This window comes from Lycorma delicatula, chromosome 1 (genome assembly GCF_047948215.1).
Source record: "Lycorma delicatula isolate Av1 chromosome 1, ASM4794821v1, whole genome shotgun sequence".
Taxonomy (NCBI): Eukaryota; Metazoa; Arthropoda; class Insecta; order Hemiptera; family Fulgoridae; genus Lycorma; species Lycorma delicatula.
The window spans coordinates 294,074,622-294,094,120 of record NC_134455.1 but is presented as its reverse complement, the minus strand read 5'-3'; the positions used below and the strand labels follow the sequence as shown (position 1 = coordinate 294,094,120).

The 19,499-nt window shown below is 28.8% G+C and overlaps 1 protein-coding gene across 1 annotated transcript; it reads left to right on the top strand.

Annotated features, from left to right (window-relative positions):
- The first annotated feature begins 651 nt into the window (after nucleotides 1-651).
- LOC142332896 (myogenesis-regulating glycosidase-like) lies at nucleotides 652-17,955 on the top strand. Its single transcript, XM_075379593.1, has 6 exons — nucleotides 652-754; nucleotides 7,386-7,541; nucleotides 8,943-9,988; nucleotides 14,537-14,905; nucleotides 16,098-16,254; nucleotides 16,965-17,955. Exons 1-6 carry the CDS (start codon nucleotides 712-714, stop codon nucleotides 17,204-17,206), a joined length of 2,013 nt encoding a protein of 670 aa, XP_075235708.1. The 5' UTR covers nucleotides 652-711; the 3' UTR covers nucleotides 17,207-17,955.
- Nucleotides 17,956-19,499: the final 1,544 nt, after the last annotated feature.

Sequence of the window (19,499 nt, the reverse complement as noted above, 5' to 3'; positions counted from 1 at the left end):
GTAAAATCTTAAAAATTTATTTCTGAAAACTGCGTAATGATATAAGGAACTAAAGGCCATATTTGTGCACAATTGTCAACCCTCACTCCCTCTCTTTATGTTGTAACTGAACCTACTATCAAATTAATTACACAAGAAAATTTATATAATATTAAACAATTTTCTAATTCTTAATTTTTCTATCCTTTTATACTTTAAATTAGATTTGGTTTGATTTGTTAATAAAAATTCAAGATTTGTATAAATGGAAAATATTAACAAAATTAAAAATTTTCCCTATTAGTGATTCTTTTTTTTTGTTAATTAATCATAGTCGAGTGTTACTTCATTATCATGTTTTGAATTATTATGTATTGTGAAATATGTAGGAGGAAGAAGATAAAGTGTAATTAAAACAAAAAATGAAAGGTATATTTTTTCAATAATAATTCCACTTCAACTTTTTAGATAAATATGATAATAATTTAACTGGTAATCTATTAAGAAGTACAATTTAGTTTAGTTTAGTTTAGTTTTTTTCACTGTTTTTCCAAACATGCTACTTATTAGTTGTTTTTATAGAGTAACAATTAAATGATGATAAAATCTTAAGTATCTCTTAAGTGTACTACTTTAAATTACTATCGTTTAAAATTTGGGTTTAAAAGAAATGTTTATTTTGATTTCAGTTAGTTGCTTCTGTGACTTTCTACGTTTTCTTTCCTTCAATCTATGGATTTAAGAATGGCAACTTTAATTAAATTCTTATTAACATGTACGTAGAGTATATTCTTTTCATTAATTAGCTGTTTCTGTGACTTTATATGATTTCTTTCTTTCAATCAATGAATTTGTTAAGAATGAAAACAGTTAAATTCTTACTAACAGTTATGTTCAGTATTTGTTTCTTAATTCAAATTATTTATTATAAATTTAATTTGATATTTTAAATCAAACTAATGTAGGTAAATTAGTTATAAAAACTTATTTTGAAAAAAATGAGATTAGATGAGATAAGATTTTGTTTAAAAACAAAGAAATTTGGTGGCTTCAAAATCAGTAAAAAAAAGGTATTAATACTAAACATGCGGTTAATTATTTAAAAAATAATTCTTAAGGGTATTAATCCAATATTAAAAGAGACGTATAATCAAATAAAGTCAGTATGTTTTTACTTTGTTTTTAATTACTATGATAAATGGCAACTAAAAAACTTCTCTTTTTACAATTTTTTTTTATTGATGTTCATTTCGTCTTATATAGTATTCAAAGTTTTTTGTCAATCTATGTGTAAATAAATCTTCCGAAATAATTTTAAATTATATTTCTTAGTCAGTGCAAATATTCTGAGATAAAAAAGTTGTACTGTAAAAAGCTGAAATGTGTGTATTTTAGTTACATTATACATGCGTACGGAAAGTCGCTGTGCATTATGCTTTAGTTATGTGAGCATTCTGTTCTTTCTGCGTAAGGTAGGTTGCCCTGTCGGCTCGTTGGGCTTTGATTACTAATAAACTAAGACATCAGGTGTTGAGTTGTAATTGAACGTGCTTCGTTTCGTTTACCGGAATTAATAGTTGCGAGAAACATAATGGTTATTTTGATAAAGGAACGCATTTTACTCGCTGAACACGTCTTTCATGAAGGCGACAAATATACTGATTTAGTGAAGAACAAGTTTCTATATACTACTGATTCACCACAATGAATTTCAAACTCTTATTGAAAACTTTGGGCTATGGGCTTTGTTGAAGTCGCTGATCGATGTGGAAGACCACCTAAACGAGCAGAAGCTTCTTGATATTTCGGATTCTATGCTTGAAAGACCATCAAAGTCAATGCGTAAATTAGCACAACAGTAAGATATCGGACTTGCTACCGTACATAAAGCTGTAAGAAAAGAACTGAAACTTTTTCCCTACAGATTAATGTGTGTTCAAAAACTGAAATCTACAGATCATGCCAAAATACTAAAATATTGTCAATAGTCTAAATGCTTTATTGACCAAAATTCCGTAGGTATCCTCGACATTACGTTTTTTACAGGTGGTTTCATCTGGAAGAAATTAATGCAAAAAAATACACGACTGTGGTCGACAACTAATCCCCTTGAATTACACGAATAATCTTTACACGAAGCGAAAATTGGAGTCTGAGTCGGTACGAGTAGAATGCACATTATGAGTGCAATATTTTTTGAAATTACCGTTAATAGTGAACGTTATCGCACTGTTTTAACAAACTTTGTTAGATAGTTATATTATAAAATATAATATTATTATCTATAAAATAACGAAATAAAAAGAAATAATTAAAAAAGTTTCATCATTACACTTCCATAATTACAGTGCAGAGCAACTTTCCTAACCTACTGTATAATAAACATACAATGGATACAAAAGCACTACTTTTCCTACATTTTCAGGATTCACTAAACTAATTTTAAATGTATAAAAATTTCACAAATTTATTTTATTTGTTGAACAGATCATTTTGAAAGTACCGGTAATTGATAAATTAACTTACTAGTAGCGTTAAAAACAATTTCAGTTTGAGTTCTATGAACAATATTCTTTATTTCATCTTTATTACATATCTCTTGTCAGCTTTCCATTGTGTATCTTTATGAAAATTTAATTTAAAAAAATCTGATGTGGACATCAAATGACTTCCTTATTTGCCTATTAAATTACATATATACATTTTTTGCTGCACTTCATGTAAGCTTATTTCATTTGAAAGTGAGATACGATCCTCCAATTCTTTAATAAAGTTGACAGTTACACAATTGCTTTGTGGTGGATCCGTGAGTGAGAGCGTGTTGGATCCGTAACCATGCACACGTCGGTTCAAATTGGACATCATATACGAATATTTCTTTAACATTTTTTTAAATTTAAATATAGTGGTTTATTAATAATTATTAACCTGTGTAAAACTTTTGGAATTAAAATGAAAAGTATATAACATTTTATTTAACTAATAACTTCTGATTTTTTCATATCTTTTTCAATCAGAAGTTAATTAATCTCCGATTTATTAATATATTAATATCAATATATTCAGATTAAAAAAATCTGATGTGGACACTACATGACTACTTCCTTGTTCGCCTATATTACATATACACATTTTTTTTTTTTTAATAAAAAGTACATAAAATTTTATTTCATTAATAACTTCTGATATTTTTTCTTATTGTTATTAAATATATTGATATTTCGTTGAAAAGCTCTCATAGAGGGCTTACTACTGCACTTAAGAAAAAATCTAAAATCCAAATTTTTTGGAATTTGGGCTTTTTTTGACACTTGATTCAGTAGATTGTAATCAAAAGGGGAGGGGCACAATTAGATATTACAACAGTCCTAAATCCAAAATTACAACATTCTACGGCTAATAGTTTTTGTGTTACGCGACATACATTCACGTACATCCTTACAGACGTCACGCCGAAACTAGGCAAAATGGATTCAAGGATGTTCAAAATGGATATTTCCGTTGAAATCAGAAAACCGAAATTTTTCACGGTTACAATACTTCCTTTACTTCGAACAAGAAAGTAAAAATATTTTTAAAAATGATCACACACCACCTTAATGACATTTGTAAAATTGATAATTACATACATACTGTGGTAAAATTTATAATTTCTTTATTTTTAGTCAAGTGAAATTGAGATTGAACTTAATGAAAATTTTATTCATGCATAGTTTTTAGGTTTTGGAAATCTAATAGTGTCAAAATGTAATCCGGAAAATATCGTTAAACGTTTTGAATGAAAAGATTGGAAAACCTTAAATGTCCTTTCTACAAGTTTTTGTAATTTTTGACTTTTTTAACCTACCAAATTGGAACTTATATTAAGATAATCATTAATCAAACACAGTTGACATCCAGATTAGCTAGAATTGATTTTCATTTCTAGCATAGATCTAGTTCTTTTAAACTATAGTATCATTCATTATATCTTCTTTATTAAAACACTTTTACAGCATGCCCAAGGTTATAATACTAAAATAAAAATTAATAACAATTATTTAATAAATCTGTTAAAGGAAGAGCAGAGTGCATACGAGGTGTGTGAGAAAAGTAATGAGACTGACTTTTTAGTTACCAAAGTTTTTATTTTTTTTAAACAACAATATTATCCCCTTCAAAGTAGTTGTTCACTTGGGCAGCTATACACCGGCGGAGTCGTTTTTCCAACTCCTGGTAGCAGCACTGGAAGGCTTCAACCGGTAGGGGTTTTAACTGGTCGGTCACAGTCTTTTGAATGTTCTCCAGAGTCCCAAAATGACGTCCTTTTAAGACATGTTTCAATTTCAGGAAAAGGAAAAAATCACAAGGACTCAAATTAGGTGAATAGGGGGGGTTGAGGAACCGTAGGAATGCGTTTTAAGGTCAAAAACTCCGTGGTGGAAATGGCCGTGTGACACGGGGCATTGTCATGATGAAGCATCCACTTGCCTGCAATGTCTTGTCTCACGCGAGTCACTCTTTTCCTGAGCCTTTCAAGGACACCTTTGTAAAACACTTGGTTGACCGTTTGTTCTGGAGGAACAAATTATTTATGCACGATACCCCTACTGTCAAAAAAGCAAATCAGCATGGTTTTGATATTTGATTTGCTCATTCGACATTTTTTCGGTCGAGGAGATGACGGAGTGTGCCACTCTTCGCTTTGCCGCTTTGCTTCAGGATCGTACTCAAATATCCAGGATTCATCATCTGTGATCACACGTTTGAAGATCATTGAAGATCTTGGTCATTTTCAATCCTCTCAAGAAGATCAACGCATACGTTTCTTTTATTATCCTTCTGTTCTGTTGTGTGGTTTTTCGGCACCAATTTCGCATGTCCAAATCGTCTGTCAATATTTGATGTACGGTGAAAGTGTTAAAATTTAACCGTTCACTCATCATCCTTATTGTTAAACGACGGTCTGATCTTACAAGAACCCTCAAGCTCAACGCTTTCGTCAGATTTAGAAGTTGAAGATCTCCCTGAGCGAGGCTGATCTTCAACGTGTTCTCGGCCTTCCAAAAATCATTTAGGCCAACGGAAAACTTGTGCTCTTGATAAGCAATGCTCCCCATAGGCCTGTTTCAAATTTTCAAAGGTTACACTCACGGATTCCCCAAGTTGACATAAAACTTGATTGCACAACGTTGCGCTAAATTCCGATGCTCCATTTTCGTAAAACACAACAAAAACACGACTTCACTGATGGCGCTGTCAAAAATAATGTATTGGCTGAACGCAGTTGAAATTCATACTGAGCATGTGGAAGGGATGAACAAACCGGTCTAGCACAGACCGGTAGACACAGCGTTGCCAGATCGCTCGCAGTGTTACTAATCTTATTACTTTTCTCACACACCTCGTACAATTGCGTTGCTCGACTGTCCTATAATCAAACCATAACGGGTTCTTTGCTGCAATTCTATAAGTATGAGTACTATACAGTTAATTGATCATGAATCCATCATAATATTTGAGATTGTATGTCTTTCAGTAAGAATTAGGTCTCAGCCCTATATCTGTGTCTTTTTTCATTTAAAATTTGCAAAGTTATAAATAAATCAGTACTAATATTTTTTTTAAAAGTAATAACTTGTACATATCATTTCGTGTTACCTTGAAAAATCTATTTTATGTATTTTTAGTGATAAAAATCAAATTTATTATAGAGCACTGAATACTTGTTTATCTAGTCCTGGCATTGAAAAGTAATTAGTGTAGTTATGAAACTACAAATTAACCAAAGCAATTATATTGAAAACTTTTTAACCAAGTAACCAAGCGAAAAAAGTAGACTTGCTCTTATTGCTTATGACAGAAATATTTAAAGAATAATCTGAAAGGCAGTACATCCAAAGTGAAATCAATTATCCCAGTACTTTAAAATTAAGTAATATTTTAGTTTATTATTAATATAAAATAACTTTTCAAACGATTAAATTATCTACCTAACATCTTACAGTTGTTATGGAATAATCAGGACACAGAATCTTTTAAACTAAAATATTCTTCTGATGATGAATAATTACAGTAGTGGTATAACTGAACTGAACTTGTTGTAATTACTGAAAAGTGATATGTTAAGAAATGTGTATTACTCATAGTTTAGTGAATGATTTAATCTATATTATTATAAAGATACTCACTGATCTGTGAATACTCACAGAATTATATTCTTGAGCATTTCATAGTTTTGCTGCTACGTAAAGTACTATGTGATCATTTATTAAAATTATTAGAATTACTCTTTTAATAATTTAAATTAAAAAATAAAAATAATAATAATTATTGTTATTATTAGGTAATTTGAATTTTTTTTTTACGTAATGTGTTCTAATATTCTATGCAAGTTAAGTAAGAAGTTTTATTTAATTTATTAAATACTAGATAAAAAGTTTTCAATCACAGCTTTTTGAAGCCAATTTAACTGTAGTTGTTTGGTGAAAATTTTATCAGCATCTACTTGCTCAACTTATAAGAATCCAGAAAGACTTCATTAAATCAAAAATAAACAACAAACACACTGTTAAAATGCAAAGAAAACCCGTAGAAAACTGATATATATTCGCAACACAGCTAATCACTTCACACTGAACAAACATGATTGGTTTGATTAAAATATGAAAATATGTTGAAAATTTTATCTTTAACTTTTTTTTAAATTAATTAGTGTTTTCTATGTCTAATTATAAATACAGTATTCAAAAACATTCATATTTAAATTACTATTAAATATCTCTGTAATTCATTCAAGTACTTTTCAACAAATCTGCATTGAAAAAAGTGATTTACAACCTTTTTCACGCAAATTTTTATTTTTATAATAATCTTTTTCACTTTTGCCTTAGTTCTTTTTATAAATACTTTATGTACAAATTGCGAAAGAACGTATTTAAAATTAAAACATTATTGTAATGTAGAATTTTATGCATAGATCCATTTTATTAAATAATCTATGAAAAAGGTTTTTTTGTGTCCAGATTTTGGTACAACAACATGCAATTAATATGGTATTTGAGCCAAAATATTCCTAATAAAGATCATTAAACTATATTTATGACGGAAGATAGGAAAACTTGTGTTAATTTATTTTTATTGCATTAATTAAAATTTTATGGAAGAATTAATCAACAGTTACATGAACTACATCTACTTGAAGCTATATTACTAACTGTTTTCTGAGCAAGCAAGTCATATACACAAAAAAAATATTATCATGAACTAGGTCTACCTCAACATTTTTACTGACTAAGGAATTTAGTACATCTGTTTGGATAACATTCATAAAAACTGAATGATAATAAGTGTCTAAACATTAAAATATATAAATTTTGTAAATAATTTCTTAATTACAAGCTCACTTTTATTACATTATTTTTCAGTTGGTATTCTCTTTCAACATGGATCTACGAGGGAAATTGAGGACCTTAATGACATCAATATTGACAGAGGAAGAGGAAGACTGGATTACCAATTTGAAAATTTAAAAATAAAAATTGAAGAAAAAATTGATGTTAAAATAATTTCAAGGAGTGAAGGTATTAAAAAATAAGGTCACATTGTAATACTGTAGAATAACATACTTGTAAATTAATCTGTGATTTGTATAATGTGTTATTCTAAAATATATATATTGAACAATAAATATCACAAATGGAGTTTTAACTGTACATGAATATATAATAGATTGGTTTTTGAAGAACAGAAATTGCAATGTCTATAATCAGATTTTCTTATTCTGACTGCAGTTTAAGTTCTATGTTGTTTGGAGACTTGGGTATGAGTTAGATTTTTAAACCAAATGCTTCTAAGTTCTCTATATCAAAATAGTATAACAATTATGAAGAATATCAAATTAATAGGCAAAATGAAAACTGAAGTGGTTTTATGTTATTTTCTTCACTAAGTTAAATAAATAAACTGTTATGTATTAAATTGCCAAACCCAGTGGAATGCAGATGATATTCAGGCTTATAAATGCAACTTTCACTGTATTCACTATAGAGACTGGTTACAACATGGAACTTCATTATTCTCAGAAAATACAAATTGATTCCTCAGATGCTTTTTTCCCTTTTAAAACAAATTTGTATGGTAGAAAGTAATTAAATGCAACTTAAAATTTTTCTTATTTATATATCTTAAAACCTTTCTTTTATTAAAAAGTTACTGTCATATTCTATAAGAAATGTCCTAAATAAATAAAAAACAACTTTTATCACTCACTATTTTCGACTCTTAGAGCAGTTACTCTTATGCAAGTGAAAATCATTTCTCTTTGGGAGGGTACATTTTGAAGAAAATTAAAAAAAATCCCTAAAAGAATAAAACCTTTGTAAAAATTAAAACTAATTTTTTAATTAAATATAAAAAATCCTTAATTTTTTTTTGTAAAAATCAATTTTAATAAATAAAGAAAAAATCATCATGGGAGAAGTATAGCTGTTAACTGAGAACATTTAGCAAGCCATTTTCCACTTGAAAGGGGAAAACCTCTAAAAAAATGTTTCTGACAATAATATTACAGTAGTATAGACAATCAAGTATTAGGTCTCATATAGTTTTTACATAATGTGCTCTAAAAGTTTAAATGTTGATTTACTCTTTCTATTCTTATTTTAATCTTGTTGTAATTGCTGATTTACTTTTCCTGTTTTTAACCAAACAAAAGGATGGGTCTCATTTGGTTAAAAACAGAAAAAGTTTTTACATATTCAATGGAAAATTTTAAGCAAAATTTTGTGTAACTGAACAAGTCAGCTGTTTGCTACTATTGGGCTAACAAATAGCAAGAAAATTTGAACTGTGTCAAAATAATCTATATTTCATCATCAAGATCCAAAATTTTTTTATACAGTCAAACATTACATTATCACTTAGTAGATAAAATCAGTATAATAATATAACACATTGTAATACATAAAAATGTGCTTTTACAGATCATGTAACTAAACTTCAAGGAGAATTAGGAGTTAATTTACCATTAGAAATTGGTGATCCTGATATTGAAGTTAATAATGAACATATAAAATTAAACTGGGGATCAAAATTAACATTACAAATTAGTAAAGCAGAGACTGCTCAATGTCATACAGTACTTTGGGAAAGTTATCTTAATTCATCACTTGAAGACTGTTTCCACTATGGTAGAGCAAACTGGTTCGGTGGTCCAGAAATCATTCACCAAGTATGGCCAATTGAAAAAATGGATCTTGAGGAGGTACCATATATTACTCAAATGTTTGGTAACATTGCAAAAGCTGAACCGTATTGGTTGAATTCAAAAGGTGCTTATATATATGTCAGCCCAAGAACACCGCTATTTGTTGACTCAAATAATCACAGAACAGACACCATCTGTTTTATTGCAAATGATGTTGCACCCTACTTAAAACGTGAAAAAAGGGTCTTAGAATATAATCTTTGTGGATTTAATGATCCGAGGGAAGCTCAAGAGCATGCACTTGCCACTTTTATTGGTAAACCATCAGGCTTACCCGATGCTAGAATGATAGAGCATCCAGTCTGGTCGACTTGGGTACATTATAAATTAGATGTAAATGAAACATCTGTCTTGCAGTTTGCTAATGATATTGTGCAGTATGGTTTTAACAACAGCCAGATAGAAATAGATGATAACTGGGAAACATGTTATGGAAGTACAAAATTTAATACGTCAAGATTTCCTGATATGAAAGAATTGAGTAAAAAACTTAAAAATCTTGGATTTAGAATTACAATATGGGTCCATCCATTTGTTAATGAGGATTGCCCAAATTATTTTGACCTAAAAAAGCAAGGGTACTTTGTTGAAAACTCAGCCGGGAGTAGCTCTGCAGTTTGGTGGGATGGTAAAGGAAGCGGTGTTGATTTTACAAAACCTAAAGCTGTTCAATGGTTTGGTGATATGCACTGGAAATTATTGAGAGATAATGGTATTGACGGATTGAAATTTGATGCAGGTGAAACAAGTTGGTTACCTCAAGTAAGTATAATAAAATAATTATAAAAGCTTATTAATAACTGTCAGTAGATTTAAGTAAAATTATGTTATATTATTATGTATTATAATATTATTATATTATACAGTAATTTCTATGAAGAAGTTCACATCTTTGATTGGATGGAATTATTTTATTCATAGAAGAATTTGGCTGACATTTTTCATTTACATGAAAACAATTATACTAATTCAAATATTACAAGATTTTTGGTTGCATACAAACAAAATGACAAACATTTAAAAATAAAATTCCAGTTTTATAGTATAGGGTGTTTATTTCACAATAGAACAAGTATCATTGCTGATACAGTTAGATAATGAAATTTGTAATAAAAACATTGCATCTACTCAAACAGAAATTCATTCATACTTCCACACATTATTTTTTTAATTTTTGTACATAGAATTGCAGAAGTAATCTTCATACACGTAAAAATAAGACTTAAAACATAAAATAACATTAGATTCTAACATTTTTACTATGATAATAAAAATACAATTTAATTATATCACATGTGCGGTAGCTGCCACATAATGCGAGCTTGATGATCAGCCCTCACACTGTAATCATCGCCACTTCAAGCTTGTTGTTACTTAGTGGTGACTGTAAAATTCACAACATAACATTGAGGAACAAAATAATTTTTTTTTTAGCACAAGGAACATCATATGTGATACTAATAGAACGTTTTACACTGAATTCAAATGAATAAATAAATTTTCTTCATCACCACTGTTTATTTTATAATATAGGGATAAACATTCAGTGAAATGTAAGAATTTAATTGCATACAGGGCACTATTCAAGGTACCTAGTACGGGTACTTGTCTGCAACATCCCTCTGTAGCATCTAACTATATTCTACAAAAATTCTTCCGCTCCACTGTTGCTGATACCTATTATCCATGACTGAGATTTGCTGGTGGAACTGTTCCCCATACTTGTCACTGATGACACCAAGATTATCCGGAAAGAAATCCAGATCTGAATCCAGGAAATGAATTTTTATGGACATCTTATACCTCATATGTTTGTATGACTGTAATAATTGAACCTCAATATGATGGTAGGTGGGGATTTGTGATCTAATGAAAACTTATCCACAACACTTTTAAATGATCACCTTGCTGATTTTTTTGACTTGACTTAACAGTTATTTGAATTGTCCATTCTAATCAAATTTCTTGTTTAGGGAACCGCAAGAATTCCTTCCTTGATTTTAGCATCAGTAACCCAAGGAAAAGTTTTCTTTCAGATTACAAAATCCAGCACCATTTTTATCCATCGCTTTTTTCCATGGTTATACCAAATTTTTTGGAAAACCATGATTTTATGTTAAGTGATGGAATTTATTATATCAGGAAGAAATATGTATAGGAACTATAAAACCAGGAAGGAATGAGCAATATTCAAAACAAATATCTTGTCCCTAATCTTCCATTCACACAAAAGCAACTAAATTTAGTGTAGCTGAGCTGCAAATCCAATAATTTTAAATCAAAACATATAGTCCAGCAGTACTACATTTACCGGGTTTTTTCTACAATATTTATATAATGTTATATATTTCTTACATGTTAGTTACATAAGCTAACAGTATGGAAAGAGAATTTTTTCCATTGTGCAAAAGGACACCCTTTATTGGTGTCTACACTAGTTTTCGAAGAATCAAAGAACAGTCTCCATTCTGTAGATTTATGTTAATGATGAAGTACATCCATGAAAGCACAAATATTGTTACACTGCTCTAGATTATTTTCTTCAGAATACATTTCCTGGTGATTATAAAAGAAACATACTTTAGTGTCGGTATACAGAAGAGTGCAGACTTTCACGATAGATCCCTTAAGAAAGAGTTGTTTCTTTGACAAGTTCAAATCCGTTTAATTCACCTTGAGTTATCTGATGAGGTTCAGACGAAGAGGATTCTGCTACAAAAGTAAGTAAGAGTATCATCTTGCTCCTCTTGTCAAGAGTTTACCTCATACTCCAATTTATCTTCTGAAGGTAGATGTGTTGGAAGATGTAGTACAGCTAAGTCCTCACCATGAGGCACTGGCCTCATAGTAGATGCTAATTTGGATACTATACTTTGTGTTTACTACTTATTCCTTTTATCTTTGTAGTACAGAAATAATAGCGTGACAAATGATCATATGGATCACACCACAACATTGGTATGGCAAAACTCATATGCTGATTACCCTAGTCCACTCTGTCAGATATTTCAAATAGGTTGAACACCAGATGTAAGGAACCCAGTTCTTATATTAATCCCCAACTTTACAGCGAAAATAGAGTTCATAAAATCTTTTTACTAGTGTAGTGAACTTTGTCATGTCAAGTCCTTAAACACATAACAGACGTTACCCACTTCCTCGGCATATTTATTCACTAATAGAACACTGTTGAGACAGCAAACATTTAAACAATACTGGTATGTTAATTGTATGACTCAGAAAATTGCTCTGTTCTGGCATATCAGATCTTACAGTAAATGAATTATCATGCATATACACTACTACCTTCGTTACGTGTTATGTTTGTACCCCATACACTGTTAGAAATCTTAGAATTTTTTCTTTGTTAGAATTTTTTCATGTACGGATAGATATTCTCAAAAAATACATAGAGAATTCTGCAAAAGCAATATTTCAAAAATATTATAAAAAATTATGGGTGATGGAAAAATTGTGATTGCATTTTTGAATTCACCATAAAAAGTTACTTAAGGAACACAATAAAACTTTCATGTGACAAAAACTGTGTTTACAGGTGTTATTCTATGGTGTGTTTAAAATGAACATGTGTAAATATATCAGTAAACATGTTGTCAGGAAAGACTCAGGTCGATCATTCCTGAGACATGTGGACACCATCCATTGTATAAACGCCGATATCCGTAGTTTAGCATTCAAATCCATAAAACAGCAACTGAATTACAAGAATTAGAAACCTTAGAACTCTTGACTTCGAAAATCAGTTGATTTTGTGATGACGAGTTACCATATGACTAACCTGGTTGGTAATATGTATATATACAATAAGTTTTGTAAAAATCAATGGTAGTAACACTTTAAAAAATGTATCGTAATAACATTTTAAAAAGTTCTCTATTTTTAAAACATGATGACAGATATAAAAATTCATCCTATTTCTACAACATATATATCCTATCAATTATTGTTTTCCCTGTTACAAATCATAAAATTATTCTTCACATTAATGTAATGGAAAATCGCTCTAAGAAAAAACTTTAAATAACTTCATTATTTACATAGCAGTACTATTTATTTGATGGCAGTGCTTAAAAATGATATGTAACCTAGCACGAGAAAATGTCATTGGAATTTAAAGAATTTTTTCTTTGATCACATGTCTTCAAATAGTTGCCTCCTAACAAAAGTCACAGGCAGGTAGATTTTGTGATCTTGGTAGCTATTTTCATTTTTGCAAAAAAAAAAACCAGAATTCATCTTGGGAATAGTAATATGCAGAATAATTAACATTATACATTATTTGGGAACATCCCTCTTTGTGGAGATTTTTTAATGTGAAATGAATAACTGTTCATATTTAGTTATTGTAGTTGTTAATACATTTGAAAACTGAAGTTTTCTTTTTCAGCTCAGTATTTTGTTTACATGTCACAAAAGAAGGTGGATATTTTTTGTGATTTGTTTTGGTGTTGATGCAAGATTTCAGTCAAATATATCAGTGAATAAAATACCTACAGCCAATTAATGATATAAATCTTTTTGTGACACTTACAAAATTAACTTTTTATTACTGAACTCTGAACAGACATGAGTAATGCATTCATAGAATAAATCATATATATTTTTATTATCTTAGAAATTTTATTTTTTGTTATCTAGGTCACAGTAAAATTGCAGCCTAAATAACGTTTTATTTACCTTTTTTTGTTTATTTTCAGTATTTAGATTTATAAAGGAAATGCCTAAGTATATAGCTAGCAAATGTCAATTGAGACATGTATGATCACTCAATAGGCTGTGCATTTTTTATCTGGTGGAGATAGAAAATATTTTCTACTTACTAATTATTGAGAGTGTTAAGAATGCATTATACTAATAATCAGTATAATTATATTACAATACTTCTATCTTAAATTTAAAAATTATAAGAAAAACTGTGCAGTTTGTACCTTGTGAAACTGAGTACTTGTTGCCTGTTGTTCACAGTTTCATTAAATGACGTGTATTATGTTAAAAAAGCATACTTCAAGAGACAGGGGTTTATAAAACTAATTTGTTATAGAAATCCAGAGCTAGGAGGTGTCCAATTACAGAGGTTTTACTATATTATGGATATTTGGTCTTAAGTAATAAAAACTAAATAATCGTTTTTATTTTCAAATTTTAGTAACTTTCCCCTACTGAATCCATCCATGTAAAGGTATGGATAGGTTGTTTATCAGTTCAATTATTTAATTTATGTTCTTATTTTCAATTGTAATTTTAATTTCATAGATGCTTTATTATACTAATTATTATTATTTATTGCAGATTCCAGTTTTAAACTGCTCTGTGTATGATCATCCAAAAGCTTACACAGCAGCATATGTTGATACAGTATCACAATTCGGTCCCTTAACAGAATTAAGAGTGACACATCGCACTCAACAATATCCTGTGTTTGTACGCATGATTGATAAGGACAGTAAATGGACTTTAAACAATGGATTACCAACAATTATAACTACAATGCTAGTTATGAACATCCAAGGATACCCTTGGGTGTTACCAGACATGGTTGGTGGTAATGCTTATGGTGCTGATGTTGTTGACAAAGAGATGTTCATTCGTTGGCTGCAAGCAAATACATTTATGCCTTGTATCCAGTTTTCTGTTGCACCATGGGATTTTGACTATGAGGTTGGTTTGGTATAAATTAATTTTTTAATTACTAATAGATTATTTTTTATGAAATAGATGATAATATAAAAATTGTTTGTAAACAAATATTTAACTAGATCTAAATGAATTTACTTTTAATCATTTCAAATTTTCGAACAGAGTGGGCAGGAAATATAATATCACATAAAAGTTATCTAATTATTCTCACTTTGACTTTATATTGTAACTTTTTTTTTTACTTTGAAAAAAAAGGAGGAGGTTTTCATTTTTATATTTGTCATGATTATATAAGTCTTATACATAACCTCTTGAAACATCAAGAAAATTACTGGAAATCTTACAGTCCAAAAAAATATTACATATTTCCACATTCCAAACATTCTTAGCTCACACTTAATAATAGTTGTTTAACACTGCTTATTGGCATTCCTTTACTTTATATTTATTATAGTGTATCACCTTTTGTTTTTCTCCTGAAAATATAGGCAGCATTTTTTCTAGGCCTATATGTAATTCAAATAAAAACAAAAAAAATATTAAGAATAAAATGATCTTAAAAGTCTACCCTGAAAAATACACTGAAAAACAGCATATATGTTATCTTTCTTTTAACTTTGTAAAGTTAGAGAAAAATGAAGGGTTGATAAGTTGTTGGTAGTTTTTGTTTTTAATTTGATACTGATTTTAAAAATATAATATTATATTTTGAAAATATAATTTTTAAATTTTAGTTTTTAAAAGTTGGTTCTATTATTTTTTTAAATTTGATTTTATTAACTATAAACTTAATTATTATTAAAAACAAGTAGGCAGTAAATAAATTCATTCTAAACAAATTAATTGTTTATTTATTGACTTTTATGAATTCAAAACTGTCTGTAATGAATAACTTTCCCTTTTATGAAATGGATATTTGTACTGCAAATAATGTTTAGTCCAAAGGATAAACTTTTGGCATTTGGGATCTATTTAGCCTAATTTTCAAATTTTTGTTTCTTTCTTGTTAATTTTCAAGTGCACTCTTTTAAGGGCGCATTACTATAAATAGGAAATAGTTAATATGAGAATGAGCAGCTTTTTAACTCATTTACGTAATATGTAACTTTATTAAGTAATAAGTTAGGTACTGCATAAGTAATAACAAAGTGCCATCAATAAATATTTTTATTAGGCTACAAATTGTGTCAATAAATTATATTTTCTTTTTCAGACAATTGAAATCAGTAAGAAATTTACAGAACTTCATTATAAGTATTCCAGTAAAATAATTCAGTTAATGAAGAATACCGTACAAACAGGAGCACCACTAAATCCACCAATATGGTGGGTTGATCCAAGCAATCCTATTGCACATAACATTTATTCAGGTATAGTAACTACTTAATTATAAATTCACAAAATGCATTTTTAATTACGTTTGTAAGTTATTAAACATAAACATAGGTGACCTCATTATGTCAATGTAACTTTTTATTATGTTTCTATAATAAGATTTATAAAATTATTTATTAAGTTTATGAGAGTAAGGTACAAACCTGGATGATTATGCAACTTTGTCTTTATCATAAACTTATTTCATGCTAATAGAGCATCATGCTATAAGGAGAAACCCAGTATTTCATTTTTCCTCTGGTTTAAAAGAAATATTAAAACTATTATTGAATTTAAAAGTTCTTCAAATGTGGCACATCCGAATAAGATGTGGTAATTACATCTGGTATCATTAAATACCTGTGTCTAATGATAGATAATAAAATAATTGTTTAATTACCTAATATTATTTATCTAGTTATACAAGATGAAAATAATTATTATTATGATTAAAGTAATTATTATTCTTATTTTAGTTAAGTAATTATAATTTAGAATATTATAATAGTTCTTAAGTTGTTAAGAAGTATGTGTATCTGAATACATATGAGTAGATTATTTCGTGTACAGATGTATATAGAGTTAATGTGCACATGCTTTTTTAAGATTTCCAGGTGCAACAGTATCTGTGCATTAATTTAAATTAATAAGCACTCTAATATTAAACATTAAAATTAAACTAATATTAACATGATATTTCTTGCAGAGTTTTTACTGGGGGAGGATATTCTTGTTGCACCAATACTGGAAAAAGGTACAACTAGAAGAGACATTTATTTGCCTAAAGGTTACTGGAGAGATGAAAATAATCCAAACAAAATATACAAAGGAAGACGCTGGCTTAGACATTATTACGCTGATTTATCAACACTTCCATACTTCACTAGAGTAAAACACAGCACTGGAAATTATTTCAATGATGAACACAGTGTCAATACTAGTATTTGATGATGTTTCAAAAATTATTTCTGAAATATAATTTTTCCCATTTTATATTTGTTATATCAATTGAAATAAAAAAAAATATGCTCTTTGCTCCAGTACATACAAAGTGGCCAGTTCCCTAAATCACTAAATGCTAAAGTAACTGCAATGATATTTTTTGAATTCATTATCATGAAACATTAATATAAGCTAGAGCACAATTTTAAAGCATACGAGGTGATTTCATTGATGTGACTGATGAACTGTAATTAAAATTAAAAAAAGGACTATATCGAAACTACTCACTCCTTAAATCTGTTAAAATACGCTTATAGAACATTTCCTAAAATATTTATTCAACTGCAAGTGGTTTTCCAGATCAAGCAAATTGATTGTTATATGTCAATGGTGTTTCTTTTCTGGAAGTAAATTTCGAAAAATCTAATTAAATTAATTATTTATTTTATTACGCTTTAAATATTTTTTTAATAACAGTATTTGTAATATTTTTACGTTTTTATATCACATTTCTTAACAAATGAGTTTATACAAGGACATAAGTATAGTTAAGCCAAGATGTAGGATATTTTTAATACTTCTCCTTAATGATTAATTAACACTGTATCCTGAAGTCATCATTTATCTTTAAATACAAATGATGTCATGTAAATGATAAAATAGTAGTACATAATTATGTAACAATGATAATCATATAATTTTGAAACTAATCAGTGATTAAATTGTAAATATTTTTAAAGAAATAAACTTACAAATGAAAAAACTTTTTTATTTTTCTGTTGTTATACTTTTATTACTTCTCCTTTGTGTTAATTTTTTTCTCTTGTTTTTTTTGACTTCTCATCCTTTTTCAGTTTAAAGTTAAAACTACATTTCACATTCCCTTCCAAGATAATTTTTTTAGATTTTGGAGTTATTTTAGTGCAGTTAAATATTATATAATATAACAAATATATCTGAATTTAATAATTTTTTGTTTGAAAACCTCATTAGATTGATTTGCAAGTAAAAGATATGTCATTATTGTAGTCATAACCTAAACATGAGTACAACAAATAATCATCTAGGTCAAAATTACCTTTCGATGTTGAATTAAGTGAAATGATTAATGTACATGAGGACAGTGTAAAATGATTATACTGGTAAACATAATTTTTGTTTCCTAACATGCGATACATGATTTTGATCTGTTTTTGATGCTGAAAACGATTATAAGTTCAGAATCTATCTATCACCCACTATTTTTTGAAAAAAAGTTAAATTTTAATTAAAGGAGTTTTTCATTTTTCAACGTATAGTTAGCATTTTAAGCTCCTATGTTGTATTTTGTTAGCTCATTTTTAATTGATTAACTTTGTTAACATTATTTGTAAGCTATAAACAAACAATACTAGAAAAAGAATTAATTCATATCATAGTGACATATTATGACATCATATCTAATTCTGAAGAGTTAGCCTACATGCGTAAGATTAATCATTTCTGTGCAAGTCTAAATATGTAACTGGATTTACAACTTTGTACTGGATTTAGGAATGAATTAATTTTGTTCAGTTTTATTGCTGTCTTAAGTTTGTTAGCAGTGCAGTGACATAATGCCTCGAAATTGTGTAAATGATATGGATGCCTTTTTTTTTGTATGTGGTGAGTTTATCGTAAACTCAAATAGAATAAACATTACACCTTTAATTAAAAATGCATACTAAGTACATGTGTTTTCTTTGCGAATGGGACAGCTGAGGTAGGGATAAACATTATGTTACCAAACAGTGGAAGAAACAAGACAACTCCAAATGGGAATAATGTTATTCATGAGCCTTTACTTGAACCCAAAAATATATTTTTACTCCCCCTCCATATCAAGCTAGGACAAATGAAAAATTTTGTAAAAGCAATGTAGAATAGTCCCGGATTTTTGTATATCAGGCAGAAATTTCATAACGTAAGTGAAGAAAAAAAATTAAAGAAGGAATATTTGTTGGTCCTCAAATAAGAGAGTTGGTCAAACATGATGTATTTAACTTAATGCTAAATAATGTAGAAAATGCAGCTTTGACTTCATTTAAAGACGTTTGCAAAGATTTTCTCGGCAAACAAAAATCGTACAATTACCACGATATTGTTAATCAACTTCTTACTTCATACAGATCTATGGCATGTGTTATGTGTTTGAAAATACATTTCCACCACTAACATCTGGATTTTTTCCCGGTCAACCTTGAAGACGTAAGTGACGAACACGGTGAACATTTCCACCAAGACATTTCGGTGATGCAAAGCCGCCATGAAGGGAAATGGA

Coding starts and splice junctions, on each gene's coding strand:
- LOC142332896 (XM_075379593.1), top strand. CDS start 712: ATGGATTTAAGAATGGCAACTTTAATTAAATTCTTATTAACAT. Junction 14,906..16,097: donor CATGGGATTTTGACTATGAG/GTTGGTTTGGTA, acceptor TTTCTTTTTCAG/ACAATTGAAATCAGTAAGAA. Junction 16,255..16,964: donor TGCACATAACATTTATTCAG/GTATAGTAACTA, acceptor TATTTCTTGCAG/AGTTTTTACTGGGGGAGGAT.